Here is a 21,582-nt window from a genome sequence, read left to right as displayed (position 1 = left end):
TAAAACTAATAAAATATAAGATCGAGCGTTTGGATGCTAAATCAAAAAAAGAATTCTTTATATGTTGATATGTTTGAAGACGTACCATAATAAACTTGTTCCATTAATTTTTCAAATTAAACCATTTTCTTTATTATATAGCTTATTGATGGTGAAATGTTTGGTTATATTACATTGGAGTGTTATTCACTCTGTCTGAATTCAAAATCATATGAACTCAAAATATTGAAACTGATTTTGCCCTGGAACTTCCAAGTCTGTCTTATCACCATAACTGAGATGCTGAAACTTAAATCTAAGCAAGCATACAAAACGGGTACACAAAAAGTACTAGCTGTGAAAACGCATTATTATCTATAACTAAAAAGCACATATTTACAAGAGAACCAACAAGGAGAACTCTGATCCAGCAGCTTTCACACATCGAAGCTTTCTCCACCGTCAATTGTATGATTTCTTGAAGTGTGCGGATGAGTAGCTCCTGTATTAACAGACCAGAAACAAGACTGATTCAAACACAGTCATGAGTACTATCTAGATAAAGATTACCGATGATGAATCTTGTGAAATGATCAATAGATTTTTTAATACCAATTTTACTTGGCATGTTTTCCATGTGCTGTGACATGGTAGAACCGTTATGGGGAAAGGAAAATGGATCTCTATCGCTGCAGGTTGCCTGTCTTTTACCCAAACGAGACTCGGCTGTCGAATGCAAGTCATCGTCTGTTTTCGACCTATCCCCTCCGCTACTGCAACCACGCGACTCGTCTTCTAAAACTCTTTCGCCTTTGGAAGAGTTCAACCTCTTCTTGTTAATAAACACGTTTTTCCAGTTTTGCATTGAGGTCACCCTTCGATGGTGAGACGAGGCATCAGGAAAAAGACTTTTGCCCTTGACAACTACATTGGGCATAGCCAAACTGATGTTTGTATCATAGTTATCAAAGACTTCTTCATCTGTTCCATCAACTTTGGCTGATAAGTCTTTTCCTCGCATGATTGATATGGCTTCAATCAGCCGAGCTCTTGCTAAATCTATGTCGATTATAGGCTTTGGGTAGTTTGATCCCAAGTCGACGCCTGCAGACTCAAGCACATATTCAGGTGCATCATATGGATGATGGATCCACTCACATGGTATTTGAGCCAACTCGGGTAACCACTGCCTTATATAATCTCCGTCTGGATCATACTTGAATCCCTGAACCTGGATCACAAATCGAGAAAGGACCGAACGAAATGGAAATGATACGTCTCTAGCAGCCGTACAGAAAATTGATGGGCCTCAAAAGAATCCGTTAATATAGGTACGTACACAAACAAGAAATCTGATTCGCAAAATTCCGTAACAAAAACTTAACTTGCTGAAAAGTTAACTCGGTCTCACCTGAGGGAAGTCCATTCGCTCGAGTGCATGCCCATCAGGCAAACCTCCGGAGATGTACTGCCATCCAAGGATGTCGTTTTCCAAGTCAGCGTCCAAAAGGGTATCCCAGAAATACCTCATCCCCCATTGCCACGGTAGAACAAGAAATTTCACAAAAAAACTCGAAACAATAACTCGAATCCTGTTGTGAATCCATCCAGTTGCCCAGAGTTCTCTCATTCCAGCATCAACAAGCGGATAACCGGTTCGTCCTTGTCTCCAAGCCTTGAAATGTTCTTGATCGGCGTTCCAAGGGAAAAATTTCAGGTTACTCAGCAACAGCCTTTCGTGAGTAAACGGGAAATTGAAACATATGTACCGGGAATACTCCCTTAATCTAATAGCCTTGAGGAAAAGGTTTGCACTGTTTTCACCGACCAAATTTTGCTCGTTTTTCCAAACCGTTTGTTTCATTAGCACACTGCTGAAAACTTTTCTCACGCTTAGCTCCCCAAAATGAAGGTGTGGCGACAAAAGGGATGTGCAGTTCCCATGGACCCTGAGCCTATCTTTTGAGTAGTTGAGTAGATGATTTTCGATGAATCGAGTAAAAGCCTTGTTAGCATTGGCCCAGCCTGGTGACCATCCTCTTCCCAGCAACACGTTACTCGACTTCTCGGATTCATCTTCAAGACCCAATTCATCAATCAAACATTTTTCGACCTTCCCTGTCAAAAGCACCAAGGACAGCTCATTAGACTCGTGCTTGATTACAGTATGGTAGGTACCTTAAGCCTATTAAAATTGGTGGAAAAACTAGCCCGAAAACAAGAACTCGATGAGATGTCATACTAGAAAAGAAAATTAAATTTGAAACGTCAAACCTGTTGCTGGAACCAAACAGCATGGGGGAAGTTGTGTCACTGATCCCGTTTGCAGTTTCAAGCATTCATCAAAATAAGCGTCAAACGTAGTAAAAGCATTTCCATTATCGCCATATACTTCCCAAGGCTCGTGCAATAGCTCACCGTTATAACTTTGAACACCAACTCCCTTTTCCCCCAACTTTTGCGTAATATTGTGGTCACGAACAAGCGAAACAGGATCTGAAACGACGGATAATATATCGAAAGTCGAGCAATAAAGAGCAAAGTAGGAGTACAAGAAAAGAATCAATGCTCCTAGGAGGATTCCAGACAAATTTGAATCACCTTTACTGTTCTCTAAATCTTTCCAAGTTATTATGAAAATTATTCATCAAGTCTTGTATGTTTTTCTTTTAACGTTCGACGGGAACCTTAACAAGGGAAACATCGCGACTATAGTTATTGAATACACTAAAACACGTAAAGAAGCATACTATTTCTGTAACCCATCCAACCGATTGTCAAAAGAACTCACCATAAAGGTGGTTGTAGACGACTTTCGTCGCTCCAATGGCACCGATACAATCCAATAAAGCAGATAGAGTACTCTCTGCTTTGATTAGTACTAATTCTGCCCCGAGAGATTTCAAAGACTGCTCCAACTGTATAAGAGATTGCTTAAGCCACCATCGCGAAACCCTTCCCGGTATATATGGGCCTTCTTCTTTAGGACACCATATAAAAACAGGTAATACACTGCCATCCCTCGCAGCAGCAGCTAAAGCAGGATTATCTTCGATCCTTAAATCCCTCCTAAACCACACTATACTCTTGCAATTACTTTCCATTTCCAAGAAAATTCTAGAACTTCAATCCCATGTGATCAAAATTTTCCATGAAAATGATATTATTTCACTCCCCTCAAAATCGTTTTATTCATTTTACATAGAAAATTCATTTTTCCGTATATTCAACCAATTTTAGTATGTCGCCACGGCCCAGCCAAGTATGGTATCAACATCAGAATGATTTTATATTAACCGGAACAAAATATTTTCAATACAGGCCAAGCCAATCTGCTACAACAAGTCCGACAGAAAAATTGGAACTTGTGCACATACATACCGTATGGATCTTCCAGGGAAGTTCTTTTCCAGAAACCAGAATGTAACATGAAGAAAAGGTACAAAAATTTTAGGGTGGAGCCAAAGAAAAAACATTTATGCAGCAACTCTGAGAGAGATTGAGAAAAACTTGCATGCATATAGAGACCAGATTTCATATGACTAAGTTAAATGTTTCCAGACAAACTTAGCATTGTGCAAAGGCCCAGTACGACAAAAATAAGTATGGACCTGATCATCACGCACGTTTGTATCCTGGATGGACCCAAAAAATAGATGTTGAGCTTAAAAAAAAAATTAGGAAAGACAAAAGCAAATATTGAGAGGAAACCAAAAAATATATAACTGTTTTTAAGTCTCTATCAATAAAATTAAAAAATCGTAAATCCAAACACAATTAAGCTAAATCACCTTATTGTGATAAGCCTTAAGTTGACTGCTTTTTTCATGCTTTTACCCAAATCGAAGTTTTTTGCATTGCTCTAAAACGCACGAATTAAGCAAAAAAAAGGGTTCAATTAGGACAAAATCGTGTAAAAAAAGGTGGTCAACATAAGGTTGACTACAATGAGCATGATTTAGAGCGATTAAACATGAGTTTTTAGATAAACTTTTAAATTTGTAGCCACCAAAGTCAGTCTTCGGAAGGTAAGGGGACATTTTGACTTTCGAAAACTGAGTTTTGGAAGTTGATAAGGTTATGTGAATCACGCACACTTCAACAAAATTTCATAAATGTTCACATTTAAATCGAAATGACTCCGATCCTAAGTGAGGACGGAAAATCGAAAGGAAAAAAAAAATACAAAAGAAACTGGAAAAAGGATGTGGGTGCATCAATTAAAGATCGTAAATTTGGAGGCAAGAATAGATCAAAATACCTGGGATGATTTTATGATGTTTATGGGTCATTTGTCGATTCTCACTATAATCAGTTGAGGAAACACACAAATAAGGAGGGATGAGCAAAACATCGATTAAATCGAAATAATCGACTAACCAAATTTTCTAATGAATTTAATTGAAAATTTCGTTCTGTTAAATCGTTTTTTAAATTGACAAAAACTTTTGTGAGACAGTCTCACGGATATCTTATTTGGGTCATCTATGAAAAAATATAACTTTTTATGCTAAAAGTATAACTTTTTATTGTGAATATTGGTAGAGTTGACCCGTCTCACAAATAACGATTCGTGAGACCGTCTCACAAAAGACCTACTCTTTTAAATTATAGGGTTAGACTTGATTTTCTGTGTGTGTGTGTGTGTGTGTTTTTTTTTTTTTGTATGAGCTTTTTAATTACAATTTTGATGGTAAACCTAAATATTCACGCAATCCATTTTTCAAGTTTCATTTAAACTTAAACGAAAAATGGTCATGTAAAATCCAATATTTAAAAAAATTGGTTATGCTAATTTCGGTTCGGCTATAAAGTATAAACGACTGCACACCCTTACAAATAAGTTTAACAATTTCAGCATTTGGTAATAAGGATGAGAATCGAGAGCGATGTACTTATTTTGCCGCAGGATATCGATGGTTAAACATTTAATAAATTTAGTTTTAGACGTCCTTTAGAAATTTAGACCTCTTAAAATTGCATATTTTTTTATAAATTATTATTATTATTATTATAGATATTTATTGAAATAAAATTGCGCGACATACGACACGTGTCAGATATTTGGTTTCTAAAATTAGTAACAGGGATACTTTCAAATTGCTAATGTAAGATGAGACGTGTGCATGCATATAGGAAAAAGAACCAAATTTGTGAGTCAAATAATGTACGCAGAGTCGGTCAGAAACTTAGAATTTGTACAAGAAACTAATATCCCAAGTAAAAAAATCATTTTTGGAAGCAATTCACTCCATGCTAATTTTGGACATTACATAGCATCTAACTCCTCCTTTGGAAGCTCCCTTTGACAGAAAATTCATTTCATTCATAATTTTTTTTTATGTATTACCTAATACATGAATAAAAATGAAACGTATGTATGGATTCAATTCCTTATCAACATTTTCTGAACGAGTCTGTCACATAAGACTTGTCTAATTTATTATACTGATTGACATAATTTGCATGTTAATACATTCAGTTATAGATTTATCCAATGCGCACCTACGAGTAAGGCTTTGGGGAAAGCGTTCCCCGATTACAAAAAAAAAAAAAAAAAACAGATATAGGTACCTATCAACACATAAAGATCGGCTGAAATTTTTGAAGGAAGTTTAGGTCGTAGCATTATTACGGATGGGAAACTTCATCTAGTGTAAATTGACCACCATTTAATTACATATCAATATACGCAAAAGTCTTGTAATTAAAGTGCACTGGAATGAAGATGGATGATACAACGTCTCCATCTTTAGTCCAACAATCGCATTTATTTATAACTGCTGAAAATGGAGTAGCACCAATTACTAAGGCGAAGGAGATTAAGAGAGGCACGAGTATGCCAAAGCTTTCTCCTCGCTCAGCTCTTGAGCAGTCAAATCCAGTTTCTTTCTTGAAAATTCATCGATGGAAAGTCCTGAAACAGGGTCAACTCATTTAGCAGCCGAAACTAAAATAAGTTGTCTTGAGTACCCCGACTTTAATGTCGTTTCAGAGTCTCACCTTGAACGATACTCCATTCACCATTTTTGCAAGTAACTGGGAAAGAATAGATGAGCCCTGCTGGGACGTTATAGGAGCCATCAGAGTATACACCCATAGACACCCAAGTACCCTGGAATCGTGCAATAATGATCAAAAGAAAAAGGTACAGATCCCAATTAAACATTCATCCATCATTATTAGCAACATTAAACTAAGTGGAGACCTCAAAATAAATGGCCAAGACAAAAGGTTCACCTCTGGAGTCCCAAGGACCCAATCACGAATGTGGTCACAAGCAGAACTAGCAGCAGAAAGCGCACTAGAAAACTTTCTGGCTTTTATTATTGCAGCACCACGCTGCTGAACAGTTGTAATGAAACCCGTGTTCAACCTAACAAATAGAAATTCAAGTAAAATCCCAGAGATAAGAACAAAGAAAAATTACAAAGGTTGCTGTGTGTAATGGCTTCAGATTTTCAATGTCTAGTCAAACTTATATACCATTCATCATCAGCAACAAGCGTGCGGACGGCTTTCTCTCCAGCCGGTGTCTTGACAGATGCATGGTTGACATCGGGGTACTGTGTCGAGGAGTGATTTCCCCAGATAATGACATTTTTAACATCGGACACTTGAACATTCAATCTCTCGGAAACCTGCCCGAGAGCCCGGTTATGGTCTAATCTAGTCAAGCAAGTAATGTTCTTCTCTGGGATGGATGGCGCAAATTCCTTTAGAATCAATGCATTGGTATTGGCAGGATTGGCAACAACCAAAACCTGGAATGATAGCCACAAATACTTATAGATCAATTTTTTTCCTTGCAAAATACGAGTCCGACAAAGATATATTTTGAGTTGGAAAATTAAGGTCTCAATATACCAAATCAACTTGAAACAAAAAGGTAATGAAGTTCTAGAAAAATCACCTTGCAGTTAGTGGCAGCATGCTTCTCAAGAGCAGATGCTTGGGCCTTGTAGATGGAAACATTTTTCGACATAACATCTTTCCTTTCCATACCTTCTTTCCTTGGGAATCCGCCGACCATTACTGCAACACTGACACCAGTGCAAGCTTCAACAACATCGGTTGTAGCAACAACGCCTGATTCAAAACAAGGATAGGTTTGAATGAAAATCTATTTTTTTTAATCTCATGTGGTATGCTATAAGTCAGGGAAAATAAAACAAAACCTTGACAGAGGAAGCAAAAGAACCAACCTTTCAAAAGAGGGAATGCAGCATCCACCAATTCCATCTTAACTCCATTAAGAGCCTCAGCGGCAGGTGGAATATCCAGCATGTGAAGAATCACAGGCTGGTCAGGGCCTAACATAACACCCCTGGCAATCATAGGAACCAGGGCATATCCAATTTGCCCTGTAAAAACAGGCAAAGAAAGTACTGAAAGCTACTGTAACTTATGGATCAAGATTACAGTTCTCAAACAAAAAACATCAACCACCATCACACAAAAGTTACAGCTTGTGGCTGTCAAATCTGAAACCAGGTTCCCATGGGGGGGTGATCCAGTCCGTGAATTTAAATTTAAAAGAAAAGGGCGAAGCATTAGTGATAAAATGAGAAAAACTACTTTGGGGCCATAATCTTTATCCACAACACAAACAGCGGACCAAGAAGTGTATTCATCAGATTCAAATAAAATAAAATATAAAATAAAAAATAAAAACCAGGTAATGGCAAGTCTGGCTATGGATGCTTCCCACCGTTGCCACCGAAATGGGGAACTGAAGAAATGAAGTTATAATTTCCCAGATATTGAGATCATAAATTGTGAATTCAAATCAAGGCATTTATTTATTGAAAGTTAGATTTGGCTAAAGAGGAGTTCCCAAAGAGGCAAATGAATCAGTACATGGCAAAACTTTCATCTCAATAGATTCACCACGTTGATCTCTCTCTCTCTCGCACGCACACTCTCCCTCCCTCACCCCTTTTTCAACAACATAAACAGAAAGGGAAAAAACTCCCTTCCCCCAACTTCAGAAACTTCGTTTGGCTCACGTATTTAACTTAAAATCAATTTTAAAGCACAGAAAACCCATCATTTCACCCAGTCACAACGCAAACAACACACTCCAAAAAAGATCGAAACAAAAATAACATAGGTCGATCAAAACCCAGTTCATTAGCACCAAATAATAATAATAACTCAAATTAAATGTCTGAGCCACTCACAGAAGAAAAGAATTAAATGCAGAAAAGATAAATCCTCGATTTTGCTGAATTAGTAGCAGCCTCAAATCAATTAGAACACTAATAATTCTTGTATACGGGTCAAAAAAACAAAAGAGATAAATTTTTCTCTCAAAAACTTCAAATCCGTGCGTAGTCTTTCTAATAAATTAATCTGGTCACAAAGCACTTTAAACGATCAAGAATAAACTTTTCATCAGCCACTTTTATAAACAATTGCTAGAAACAAGGAGATAACAATCAGTAAAAGAAAAATCAATCCGAAAATGATAAACCAGCGATCCAATGAAGGAAAAAAAGGATCAAAAGACGAGATACGATGCATCAAGTGAAGTTGAACCGTACCCGCGGCGCCTGTGACGAGAACACGAACTGGGTCCTTCGTCATCGTTGAGTGCAAGGTCTGGGATCAGAAAGCGATTAAACCAACAGAATGTGAGGGGGCAGAAGAAAGACGCACTTCCCTAGAGAACAGCTGCATTATATATGCAAGATTAAAGTTTTTGATATTGTCAAGCCAGATTTAGACATTCCAAGCCGTAACTAATTTTATATATGTGTGTGTGTATATATATATATATATATATATATATATTATGGCTTGCTTAATTGTATATTTAGCCCATTTTTTAATTATGGAACGGTTTTAATGATTAATATTGTGAGTTTTTTAGAAACGTCATTTATTTTATAATAAATTGGAGTGCTGATGATAATATTACAATTTAGAAGGTTTCAAGATAGCTTTCCAACCGCACACAAATCGATTAACTATTTGAAATATCTTTCTCCACGTACACAATGAAACAAATATTGATCAAATCATCATTCATTCGATTGGGCAAAATATCTTTCACGAATATTTTCTCATAATAGAAAACATCTTATTTAAATTCTTCATATAAAATGAAATAAAAATAAATCTAGGCCTATGCAAAAAAATAATCAAGAATAAACCAACACAAAGTCATAATTCTTCAATTAATTTCAACTCATCAATTTTGAACAAAATAATCAAGAATGGAACCATCAAAAAGTCATAATAAAATAAATTATAATATGTTTACAATCAACCCATATAATAAGTTGATTTTAACTAGATTGAGACTTGAGTTGAATCTAATATCAAATTTCAAATAACTAAGGAATAAAATAAATTATAATATGTGTACATTCAACCCATACAATTAGTTGATTTGAGCTAATTTGAACAAATTTCGAATAGCTGAAATCAAAGCCAAAAATTATAATTATCCAGATTAAATAACCATTTTTCACAATCAAATATTTTATCGACCAAATTTTTTGAACCACAATGTCAGTTTATTGATCTTCATTTATTTTTTATTTTAAATAAAATAATTTTCACCTTTTAAAGTTTATCTTTAATTTAACTAATTTCATTTATAAGTTTTTATTAACATTTTTGATTTAATATTTAATTGATGTATATATTTTGACAATTATCTATTCCAATTAATATAAAAATTTTATTTTAAAAAATAATAAAATATAATATGTTTATTTTAAAAAAAATACCAAAATTAATTTTGCAATGCTAAATTAGAATTTGCACGGCGTTCAGAAAAAAAAGATTATTATTCATTTCAAATAACCCTGAACAAATGTAAAATTATTTTTTAAAAAATATCAAGCTTTTTATTTAAAAAGAAAAAGAAATGTCCGAACACTAATAATAAATGTGGACATTATTTAATACTAAAAAAACTATATTAGATAAATTTACTAAAATACAAAACTGTCTCTTTCCAATTTCAACTACAAGATTTATTTCAATATCATGTAAGTTAAATAATCTTTCTACTTTCAAATCATTATACATTTAGGAATTAATAAATTCAATTATATTAATAAACAAAGAATTTGTAAAATCCAATTCAACTCAATTAAAATCAAATTGTTTATAAAATTAAATTCAACTCAGTAAAAATCAAAATTTTATTTATTTTTACCACAGTTATTTGAACTATTTACTGATTTTTATTTACTACGTGTTATAATAATTGTTTAATGAATAAAATAAAAAACAATCGGTCAAAGCCTTCCTGATTAAGCGATAATATATCATAATTATCATTATCTAGAAGACCACACGATTCCATTTCTCAGGTGGAGCGAAGCATTTCTGTCTCCGCTTCAAAAATCTTGTTGAAATCTGGGAATTTTGATTCTACTTTTCCCCTTTTCAAAAAGTTCGATCTTGAAGAATGGGACAGCAGCAATCGAAGGATCAGTTGTTGTATCAGCAAGTGAATTACGGAAATATAGAAGGCATCAAATCTCTTCGAACCGAAGGCGCTGGCCTTGAGGTATATACTATCTAAATGTTTTTATTCTAATTTCATTTGTTTAGAGTTATTGATGCTTCTGTTGTTGAAGTTTCGATTTTCAGTTGCTGCCCATCTCGATTTATGGAAAATATATGGGTGAAAATATGATCTTTGCTTCTTTCATGTACACGTGCTTCCTAGTTTTATGTATAATACTTTTGGAATATACAATTTTATTCATTTTCTAAATTACTCGTCGGTGCCAGATAATCTTTTATGGGAGGACCTGGGAATTATCCTGTGATTTCCGTGTTGATCTCGGTTGGAAAAATATGCTATTGTTTAATTGCGTTTTATTTTTAAGTTTTTGAGTGGCATGGTTGCTCATGTTTGATTATGATTAATCATATTCATGTCTGAATTTTTTCTTTTGGTGCTAATTAGCAATATGATAGTATTAATGTTTGTGTTAAGTATGCAAAAGTTCTTGAACTAATACGTGTCTCATTGTATCGTTCTCGAAGAACACCGAGCTATATCTACTGTGGCTGGTGACTACACAGCACAATCTTTTAGTTGCCCGTGTTAAAATGTTTTTGAAGCTTTGGGTTCTTTTCATATGTGCTGAAATGATGGTTTGGCCTGTGGTGCAGTGGATTGATAATGAAGGGAAGACTCCCCTTGTTGTGGCTTGCATGAATCCAGAGCTTTTCAATGTAGCAAAAACTTTGATTGAACTGGGCGCAAATGTCAATGCTTATCGCCCAGGTAAAAAAAAATCTTGTTGTTTTTTGTTACTTTAATTTTCCAAATATGTAGTCCATGTGGTATTTTCCTGTTATTAATGCGTTGCTCCCTTGAGTTTTACTGCCAGAAGGTGTAGTGGTATATAGATAAAGGGAATACCTTTTGTTAGACAGCTGTTCTAATGTTGTGACTTAAGTTGCTTTCTTGTTACCAAGAAATGATTGTATTTGTATGTAAGTCAGCTATATGTTTACTCGTTGGATGTGTATTTTTTGATGGAGTGAGATTGGAAATGGACACTATTGCAGAGGTGAGCATGCACCGAATGTAATCTGAATTTTATTATTATTTGTTGAGAGAGAGGAGAGGGTAGTAGTCTGTACATTTCTTATTTATACAAGTGTAATCAAAATGAGTAGGCTAACCAACTAGAACTAACTAATAACCGAGTTAACTAACAAGCTAACTGTTAGTCTGATAGGCACTTGAGTTGAAGTCACATATGATCGTGGTACACGTAGTATGTTCTCCTTTTTATGTAGGCATTTATTACATATCATTGAGATGGTTGAGTGAATATGTGCTTTCTAGATGCATTCGATACACATGTCAGTTTAAATGAATATTGTTCTGTGTTTGGCTTTGCTGCAGTCTTTCTCATATGATGTGTGTCTCATGAAATCTTATGGTTTGCAAGCATAAGATGTTGTGTTGTTTTTTATGTTAGAGTTGTTTTCTCTTTGAAGGCCGTCATGCAGGAACTCCATTACATCATGCTGCAAAAAGAGGTCTGGAACAAACCGTGAGGTTGCTTCTTTCACACGGAGGTTTGTGCACCCTTTCACCATGCAGACATCTGTTTAAATTTAATTTTGTTTGTTTGATTAAGTGTTACTTGAAACTTCAGCAAATGCACTTCTAATTAACGATGACTGTCAAACCCCACTTGATGTTGCCAGAGCCAAAGGGTATAGCAATGTTGTACGATCAATCGAGGTATATTTACCCCCTGATCATTGTTTTAGTTCTGTTTTTTTTTTATCTATAGTATGAATACTAGTTCGACTTTTTTCCTGTTGTGCTGTGTAGAAGCATATTTGCTTATTCTCTGGTTGGCTGCGAGAGCTTTATGGACCTGGCATTCTGGAACGTTTTGCGCCTCAATTGCTTTCAAGAAAAGTGTGGGTAGAATGCCCTTGTTATTTTTTTTCTGTTTACTCTGAATGTTTCTTTTCTAGCCATAAATTTGTTTCACAATTCCGTTTCTTATTAGCTAAAGGGTTCTCTCTACAGCTAGTTAAACTAGTAAGGAGCAACCATATATTTCTGATCTAGCTTGGTGTTTTGTGGTTTCAAAAACACTCTTTGTGAATGTTCTTTGTTTTAACCTTTCAGGGTCATATCTATATTAGAACTCAGTTCATGTTGTGTAGAGTATACTTGATGTAAGAACCGTGATGCTTTCCTCTCATCTTTTTGCAGGTGGGTGGTTATTTTACCTTGTGGTTCCCGTAATCTTAGAAAGCCTCTCAAGTTGGAGCTTGCCATATATGCTACTAATCAGGTGCCTTTTTGTCTTTTGCTTTTCTGAGCGAACATAATTTTTGACTACCTTTCTTCTGATTTGGGTCTTTCTGGTCTCTGACTTTACATGTAATTAACTGTGGATGAGGTATAGTTGCTATCAGATTGGTTTTGATGTATTTTTCTGTTTTAGATGTTTTCTGAGAATCAAGATTTCTTTTAGCAGACGTTTGACAGTGTCTGAGTCATGTAACTTTTATAATGTTTATCAGGATGCCCAACCACGGACCATTTTTCCACTCTGGAAAGCTAATCTGGACGAACCAGATTTTAACCAGCAAGATCCAGCGGCAATAATATCGGATATATCACAAAGTCAGTTCTCAAGTTCATTCTTTGAATTATGATATTTTTATGTCAAGTAAACTGAGTAAAATTGATACATTCATGTTCTACAGTTCTGATTTAATTGAAAATCCCTTAAATGAAGTTGAACCGAGCAACTTTCCACATTCAAGTTGCAGTTGGCTGTATATTCCTTTGCGATGGAATATGCTTCAAAGTATATATATTTTATAATTCTTGATAACTTAAGAATGTACTTGTAAGAGAAGCAATGATTGTTATTGACTTGTTAATCGTGCGTAACATGTAAATAAGAACATTTAAATAAGATGAAATAAAATTAATTTGACTGTGTAAATCATTTGTGTTTTCTTGTTCTGTAGGTACACGAATTAGACTGGCACCTGCTCATGAAAGTGAGAAACAACAATTGCAGCGTTTTTGTAATGCGTGCAAAGGAATTCCACAGGTGGAAAACACAACTTTTACTTCATGATTTTTCTGTAACATTTGTGCTGTCGAATCTCCTGCTTTAGAACAAGTGGCTCATTATGTATCAGCCATGACCTTTTATTTATTTATTATTAATATTCAAGATAGAAAATTGATTTTGTCGCCTGCTGGCTTGAAATCAGGTGATGCATCCATCATTTCCTTTCAACAATCCCATCCTTAATGCCCCAGCAACCGCCCCGCTAACTTCGGAAGATGAAGAAATTGCTATGGCAATTAATGCCTCCCTTCAGTCTGTGACGATTGAAAGTCAACCACAAATGATACCTTATTCGCCATCTCAACCAGATGCTTCAACAAGTTCGGTCAATCCCATGAACACCTCCAAGAATCAAGAAAACCATGATGATGGGGCATCTTCTAGTCAAGATACTACTGGAAGCAAGTGTGAGGTTTCTACGATTGCACCGGTCCTCGAAAATCCTCCTCCAGTCTCTGTCCCATCGGCTCCATTAGCTGATGAATCTTCAGATGATGGCCCGATTCACTATCCCTCAATTGATTCAATCGATACAAACCCTGTCGATTTATATGCCCCATCTGTGCATGCCATATCTAGTAGTACAGGTGAAATGAATGAAAATGGTGTGGTTTCTTCATCTTGTACAATATGCCTAGATGCTCCACTGGAGGGAGCTTGTGTGCCATGTGGGCACATGGCTGGGTGCATGTCTTGTTTGAATGAAATTAAGGCCAAGAAATGGGGCTGCCCTGTATGTCGTTCCAAGATCGATCGGGTTATTCGTATATATGCTGTTTAGATGGCATATGGAAAAGATTTACTGGTGAGTTTCATTGCTCTTCTTTTGAAAGAAAATTCTATGGTGATCTCGCATCAACTGGATCACCCCATTTCCATCCCACACCATGGGATCCTCCATACTCCATAAACGAAAAAATATACAACGGGATGGTCCAACGGTTTCTGGTGGACCATGAAGCTTCAGTCTTGCATGATTTGGCTTCTTGCAAAATTTGAAAAACCTTTATTTTCCCTGCAGATTTTAGTTACCTAACTTTTAAGAGACTGATGATAAACTGAAACATGCTGTCTCTTTTGCAGCCAAAGATGCACGACAACTCAGCTCTGGCCGCGGAACTTGCAAGATCGAGTTCATGTTTATATTATCAGTTGTGAATTTATCAAGAACAATCTAAGCTTTTTATGAGTGATATATACATCCGTATTGTGATCATGCCACAAGAATTCGAAATTCATTGTATTTATGGTAACTGTGATGAAATCTTTTTATGGTCGTGTGCTGTAAAACTTGTTATTTTGTAAATTTACTCTCTTTAATTTGCTTCTCATCCAGCACAGGAGAATACATGTGGACATGAATAATTATTTATTCTGAAAACGAAAGTAAGGTGCTATCGATGAACTCGTCTAGGGGTAAAGTGCAATATTTATTACAGAGTTGAAGAAACCATATATAGATTTGGTGATAAATAATAATCGTACTACTTTTTCATATTTGTATTCAAGATTGTCGCATCTTGTTCACCACTTCAAAATCGGCTTTTTTTATTTCAACATTATCGCAACATGTCTGCCAATCATGTATATTTTTATTTTACAGATTCCATTAGTTAAACTTGTTTACGAGAACAAAACATGGCATCTGATTATCAACTCTATTTAATTTTCTTTGGCTAATAAAGTAGACACAAGATATATATAGGAGCGATTTGATTCGTCCCTTGCATTATATATAGTTTAATATCATCATTGCCTAATGTCAAATGTGGGAAATCAATATCTCTTGGTGTACATTTTCCTTTGACTAAAATTTTACTAGTCACTCATAATATATATATATATATATATATATATATATATATATTCTCCTCGGAACTTGAATTAATGGGAAAAACCCACAACACAGTTGATTGTTATATCCTTTAGTGACAGTATGATTAGGTCTAATTAATGAACACAGACGTACTAATAGATATCTTAAAAAGTTACTTATCAATTAGGAAAGAAAATTAACCAAGTGTAGCTCTGCTAAGATCAACTTCACCTTCTCCTTCAATCTTTTTTTATGACATGTTATTTTTAATTATGATACAATTAACTATCTATTTTCGTTCAGATTGTGGGTTTTAGTTAAAAGAACTTATTTTGTAATTTTAGTTAGCAAATAGTTCGATTTTGAATTGGAAGTACTTTATTTTTTTTTCAATTTTATGTGGTTTATTTGAAGTCCAGATATATTTGTAAAAATGAGTTGTCACCTTCGACCCTTCTTTTTAAATAATATTTAAATGGCAGATTGATATCTTGGACGAAAACTGAGCATATTAAATTGGTAGGTGAAATTTGTATTTTAACTTGTACATACTCCTTTCTCATTTATTACACCCCAAATGTCCATGTTTTCTCTCTTGGATCAAACTTTTTCGATCCACAAGTTTAATTATAACCTCAATAATACGAGTTTAAATATATATTTTGAAACTTTTAATTTATTTCTATAAATCAAATGAAATACTTGATTGTTTATTTCGCTTATAGACAATATAATGTATGACGTACAGTCGGTAACGTGGAGGCACAATAGATGAGATCACATAACTAGGCCACGACCTTGCTTTCTTTTCGAGCCAACAATTAATTGTACGTATTATTTTGACTTGTTTTGTGGTCTCAGGGAATAGACCATACTTGATAATTTTAATTTTCTTTTCTTGTTTTACCACAAATTCGTAAAATATGTTTTTTTTTTTAAAAATATTATTCATGGGATGAGGGGTTTTCATCATAAATCATATAGGTTCGAATCTAAATTACAAGAGATGTTTATGTCGTTGTATCATACACGGAACGTCGTGAAATTTTTAATAATATATACATACACATATATATGTATAGTTTTTTTTACCTAAAATTTAATAAAGTCATATTCTTAATTACTCGTTAAAATTATCAGCTTTGATATTATTTGCATTTGTCGTTTGACAAATCGAATCAGATTCTTTTTTTTTAAAAAAAAAATTATTATATCAGGTCATTTTCATATAGGACGACTATCTAGCATTATCCACTTAATTTGTGAAAGCAACGCAAGCACATATCCATTATTAATTTACTTATACTATTCAAAGTCCTATAATTCTCTAGTTGATCCACACATACCTAGCTCACATACACATTATAAATTATATGCATATTGATACTCATTATAAATATAATATTCGATGTCGATAGAAAATACTAACTCGAATTCAAATTTTTGACTTATATAGGCCTGAAATCATAAAGAAGACCATTAGAAAAAAGTCGAGAAAGTGTCCTGACATAACTCATCCGACACTAGATTTCATAAAGAAGACCATTAGAAAAAGGTCGAGAGAGTGTCATGGCATAACTCATCCGACACTAGATTTGAGTATGATCACTTGATGAGAACTTACATAGGATATCACGTATTGTTCTAGTGATCGGAGTTATAAGTTTTGAAATTTTAAATTTGAACATATCAATTTTAATTATAGAATACTTCCAAATTCCAAATTTTCATAGAATTGATATCATAATCGATATTATGTTTCATTATACTAAGTGCATATATATTTAATGTATGTCACGATATGTCTTTTGATTCATGAAATAAGGAATGAATCTCTAGCAAGTTGACGTAGAAAAAAATTTAGATAGCGTTGCAACTTTCATTTCTGTATAAAATATATATGAAACGTTTTTATGTTGAAAACATTATTCACCACTAAATATTTAATTAATTATTAATTACAAAAATAAAATAAAGTAAAGGAGACACCCTACCTACCTGCATTCAAACATATATATATATATGATCGCCATCAATAGCACATTTTGTACGGACTACCCTTACGATTCATTTATTGCAAAATTTTCTCCTCGCTAATTCAAGAACTCCAATATATATATATATATATATATATATATATATATATATATATATATATATATATATATATATTATTGCCATATATTTTATATTTCGATTTTTTTACAACTGAAGTAATTACAATGTTATTTCTTTTATATACATACAACTGTTGCGAAAAATTCTATATTTTTTTAAGATGATGATGGTGTTAAAATTATATATACTTCTATATAATGTCGTCACGTATATGTTTAAAATTATTAACATAATATATACGCAGAAAAGTCGATGTTTCTAGCTCAAATATCATAGCAAGATATATAGTTTATTTTCCTGTCAAGTATTCCGTTGATTATTTGATAATATTTATATAATCGTAGAATTTCAGTATATGATCCAACTTAATATTATAAATAAATAATATAGTTAAGTACTCGTAAAATAAATTATGGATTCTTCACCGTTAATTATTATATTTCAGAAATTATTTAAGGGTTCGGTCACAATAATGTAATATTCTGAAAAGAGGGATGGTGCAGTGTGTTTGTGGTGATATAATGTGCCACATACCCTTATTTATAAGTAAATGATTTTGTTATTAAAATAATAATTGTATTCCAACTTTATAATTTATAATGTAAAAAAAAAAATCATTGTGGTATTGGTACACATTTACCTATTTGAAGTTGAAAAGGAAATCATGAACCACCGATTATTTGTGTACTGAAAATATAATCTCGAGTGATCAAGACATCTGGTGTTGTTCTGTGAATTAACTATCTAAATTGATGAAACAATAACGTTTCGTGTGTGGACAATATTTATTTTAAAATTAAATTTAATTGAAAAATGATTTTTTTTTGTTTATTTATTTGTGATTTTGATATCTATGTTATCAAATTTCAGTCTTATATATTCATATATCTTCCGATTTTTTTACAATTTTAGTTTATGTTCATAAAGTGTTGATATAACACTATTATATACGTCAAATAAATGTGACGAAAGAAAAAAACTTATAAAATAGCCAAATAGACAAATATATGTAACTAAAATTGAAATCTAATATATATTAAAAAAACAAACATACAGTTAGCATGATTTTGCACATCTGAAATGAAAAATTATTCTTTCTACATTCCACAAATTATATTATAAAATAGTGTCATTTGATAAATTGGATATATGAGCAGCATTCAATGTCGAAGTTAAATAGTACATATTATAGGAAAATATCATAGAAAACAACAGTAACCCGCAATAATAGAATTGCAAAAAAAGAGGACATTTTGGTAATTATGAAAGGTATATATTGTCAAATCAATATAAAGGCAACAAAAATCATATTATTCCTTCTTTTTATAGTCTCCCCACAGCTTTACCATGTCTCCCAGCTACCCTTTTTAAATATCTTCTCATTTCCACAAAAGCCCTACCCTATTACCAATATATATATACATAATAATTCTCTCCCTTTCTCTTCCTCCATTTATATATATTCCACTCAGACACAGGGTTTTTACTACAGTTCCCCCCCTTTTCTGACCAAAACAAGAAATTTCCTCAAATGTTTGCAGAAAACAAAGCCATAAAAGCTACAGACATCGTGGAACTCTCCATGGTTTTATCTAGGATTGACGAAACATAGATTTGAACCCTCAAAAAGGTTAATATCATTCTCTAGCTCCCTTTTCATTTTTGTACTGATCTTTGACTTGTTGCTTCATCTTTCTCATGGAAAAGATCAAAATCCTATGTTAGCATGTTTTCGTGTCTGTGAATTTGATAATCAAGAATCTTGGACTTGGAAACCCTAAAACCATTCTCCTTTTTCTTCATTTTCTGAGCTTTCAAGCGAATTTAAGGATTCGAGATCGGAAGGGAATGGACCCAATAACCCACCAAATCAACTCTTCAAGTTCGAACATAGAGATCAACACTTTCACCATCACCACGCCCGCATCCGGCGGCAGCGGCAGCAGCTCAATGATGGGTTCACCGTCGGGATCCTCCGCCTCCTCTCCGACGACCCTCAGCCGCTACGAGAACCAGAAACGCCGAGACTGGAACACTTTCGGGCAGTATCTCCGAAACCACCGCCCTCCCCTCTCGCTCTCCCGCTGCAGCGGAGCTCACGTGCTGGAATTCCTCCGTTACCTTGATCAGTTCGGCAAGACTAAAATTCACACTCAGCTTTGCCCCTTTTTCGGGCACCCGAACCCGCCTGCCCCCTGCCCGTGCCCCCTTCGTCAGGCTTGGGGAAGCCTCGATGCCCTCATAGGCCGCCTCCGAGCAGCTTACGAAGAAAATGGAGGCAAGCCCGAAGCTAACCCGTTTGGGGCTCGGGCAGTTAGGCTCTATTTACGCGAAGTTCGTGATTCGCAGTCTAAGGCAAGAGGTATCAGCTACGAGAAGAAGAAACGGAAGAGGCTGCCTCCGCCGCCGCAACCTGCAGCGCTGCCGCCGAGTTAGCTGTTATTCTATGCATCTCCAGAGTATAATCATCTATCTATCTAAGATCACCGCCATTTGCATGGGGTTTACTGCAAGAATCGAGTAATATTTTCTACTTCTCAATATATATTCGATCTATTTATCTACTATAAATCAATGTTACCCGACTTAATGAACATCAACTACGAGGCGGCGCTTATGAAGAGGTACCCTAATTTTTTCCTCGCTGTGTAAGCTTTAATTTGTTGGTTAGATCGAGTTTCTGGGATTTTCATATTTGATCATGCTACCAATATATATAATGCTAAAAATTTTAGTATCAACGGTAATGGAGTGGATGTGCTATACATATTCACTACGTTCTTGTTCTTGTTCTTGTTCCAAACGGGAAAATTCTTGTATGTATGATCTGTCTGTCTCTGTACGTACGTAGTTTCTTGAAATTTATATACTGGAAGATAGTTAATTAGGACTTTGCCTTTTTGAATTCGTGCGTCAACACATTAATTAAGCATTTCGAAAGTTTGTTGTTAATACAAGTGGTAGTTTCTTGCGTACTATGGCAGGTACTACTGGCTTGTTGAGATCTATATATGACACTACTATGTGACCAATTTTGGCATTGATTCTGAAAAACCATTTATGACAAGTCGTAGATTGGCGTATCAGGTATTATGTCTTTTTTCTAACATTTGGGGGTTGGTGTTGGCAAATCAAGTTAATTGATTAAAAAAAAAGAAGGATATGGATATATATATTAGTCATAACTAATCTGTATGGATTTTGTATATGTCATCATTTTCCAGCACTCGAGTTGCAATAATAAATAGGGAGTTTTAAAATCTTTTGGCTAATTTTTAAAGCTTAATTAGCAGGTCGAAATTCTTATTAGACGATGATAAAATCGTATGATGCACAAGATCGCTAAAAGATCAATGTGTGCATATAGCTAGCTTGTATATTTCGTAAGGTAATTAAACTACCTCAACGATTGGCTTCATGCATAGGGTGATAACAAGATAAATATCCTAGAACCTCGAGAATGCTCGTCTCATCCAGAGAAGCTATATATACACCCGTGTTCGTATATATACTCGATATATATAGTTTGAACGAATACCGGTTGAGATGTTTGTTTGGCTATAAGCAGAATTGGTTAAGGTTCTTCTGTCATGGTGAGGGGTGTGTTCTCGGTGGTGTTAGCTGCCATGCGAATTTTTTTGCTTCTATGTCAACATAATGTACACGTAATTAAGTTTGTATGTGTGGCTCAATACTAAGAAAGTATTTTGGTGAAAATCGGGATTTAGAGCTGAGAAAATTATTTAAATTTTAGGAAAACTATTAAGCGAAACTTGCAAATATTGAAGTTACTACAGTTCTTAATTATTTATTTATCCAGTGACTGAATGCCCAACTTTTCAGATGGTCTATGTTATCTCATTTTCTTAATTGTGTCTATCAATTTTGTTATCACACACACACATATATATATATGTTTTTTTTGGATATGTTACACGTTCATCGTGCAATATTATGAGAATAACGATAAGATGACACTCATGTTAAATTATTCAGGACTCTCACGTGAACCCTTTCAACAGATGAATTTTATTAGGTATTCATTAAAGGAGATCTTTTTATCATTTT

At 34.4% G+C, this 21,582-nt stretch overlaps 4 protein-coding genes across 5 annotated transcripts; 2 read left to right on the top strand and 2 right to left on the bottom strand.

Annotated features, from left to right (window-relative positions):
- Positions 1 to 234: 234 nt before the first annotated feature.
- On the bottom strand, positions 235 to 3,496 carry LOC140829487 (cryptochrome-1-like). Of its 2 annotated transcripts, XM_073192751.1 has the most exons (5): positions 2,771 to 3,496; positions 2,254 to 2,475; positions 1,391 to 2,097; positions 592 to 1,210; positions 235 to 481 (listed from the first exon to the last, which is right to left on the bottom strand). In XM_073192751.1, the coding sequence occupies exons 1-5, from the start codon at positions 3,081 to 3,083 to the stop codon at positions 417 to 419; spliced, it is 1,926 nt and encodes a 641-aa protein (XP_073048852.1). In that variant the 5' UTR covers positions 3,084 to 3,496; the 3' UTR covers positions 235 to 416. The 2 variants fall into 2 exon arrangements, with proteins under 2 accessions (XP_073048852.1, XP_073048851.1); XM_073192750.1 differs by having other exon boundaries at positions 235 to 1,210.
- A 2,074-nt stretch (positions 3,497 to 5,570) lies between these two features.
- LOC140829486 (malate dehydrogenase-like) lies at positions 5,571 to 8,703 on the bottom strand. The gene is made up of 7 exons (XM_073192749.1): positions 8,526 to 8,703; positions 7,185 to 7,343; positions 6,893 to 7,068; positions 6,466 to 6,743; positions 6,220 to 6,355; positions 5,983 to 6,094; positions 5,571 to 5,896 (listed from the first exon to the last, which is right to left on the bottom strand). Exons 1-7 carry the CDS (start codon positions 8,566 to 8,568, stop codon positions 5,802 to 5,804), a joined length of 999 nt encoding a protein of 332 aa, XP_073048850.1. The 5' UTR covers positions 8,569 to 8,703; the 3' UTR covers positions 5,571 to 5,801.
- A 1,579-nt stretch (positions 8,704 to 10,282) lies between these two features.
- LOC140829485 (putative E3 ubiquitin-protein ligase XBAT35) lies at positions 10,283 to 14,856 on the top strand. The gene is made up of 10 exons (XM_073192748.1): positions 10,283 to 10,510; positions 11,125 to 11,239; positions 11,965 to 12,045; positions 12,126 to 12,214; positions 12,308 to 12,399; positions 12,701 to 12,782; positions 13,015 to 13,117; positions 13,471 to 13,556; positions 13,723 to 14,385; positions 14,664 to 14,856. Exons 1-9 carry the CDS (start codon positions 10,409 to 10,411, stop codon positions 14,359 to 14,361), a joined length of 1,389 nt encoding a protein of 462 aa, XP_073048849.1. The 5' UTR covers positions 10,283 to 10,408; the 3' UTR covers positions 14,362 to 14,385; positions 14,664 to 14,856.
- Positions 14,857 to 18,917: 4,061 nt separating this feature from the next.
- Positions 18,918 to 20,329, top strand: LOC140829484 (protein LIGHT-DEPENDENT SHORT HYPOCOTYLS 4-like). Its single transcript, XM_073192746.1, has 2 exons — positions 18,918 to 19,144; positions 19,326 to 20,329. The coding sequence occupies exon 2, from the start codon at positions 19,363 to 19,365 to the stop codon at positions 19,948 to 19,950; it is 588 nt and encodes a 195-aa protein (XP_073048847.1). The 5' UTR covers positions 18,918 to 19,144; positions 19,326 to 19,362; the 3' UTR covers positions 19,951 to 20,329.
- The last annotated feature ends 1,253 nt before the right edge of the window (positions 20,330 to 21,582 follow it).

The sequence above is a fragment of the Primulina eburnea genome, chromosome 4 (genome assembly GCF_022965805.1).
Source record: "Primulina eburnea isolate SZY01 chromosome 4, ASM2296580v1, whole genome shotgun sequence".
NCBI lineage: Eukaryota > Viridiplantae > Streptophyta > Magnoliopsida > Lamiales > Gesneriaceae > Primulina > Primulina eburnea.
The sequence above is the reverse complement of the archived record's forward strand: the minus strand, read 5'-3'. Positions and strand labels throughout refer to the sequence as shown.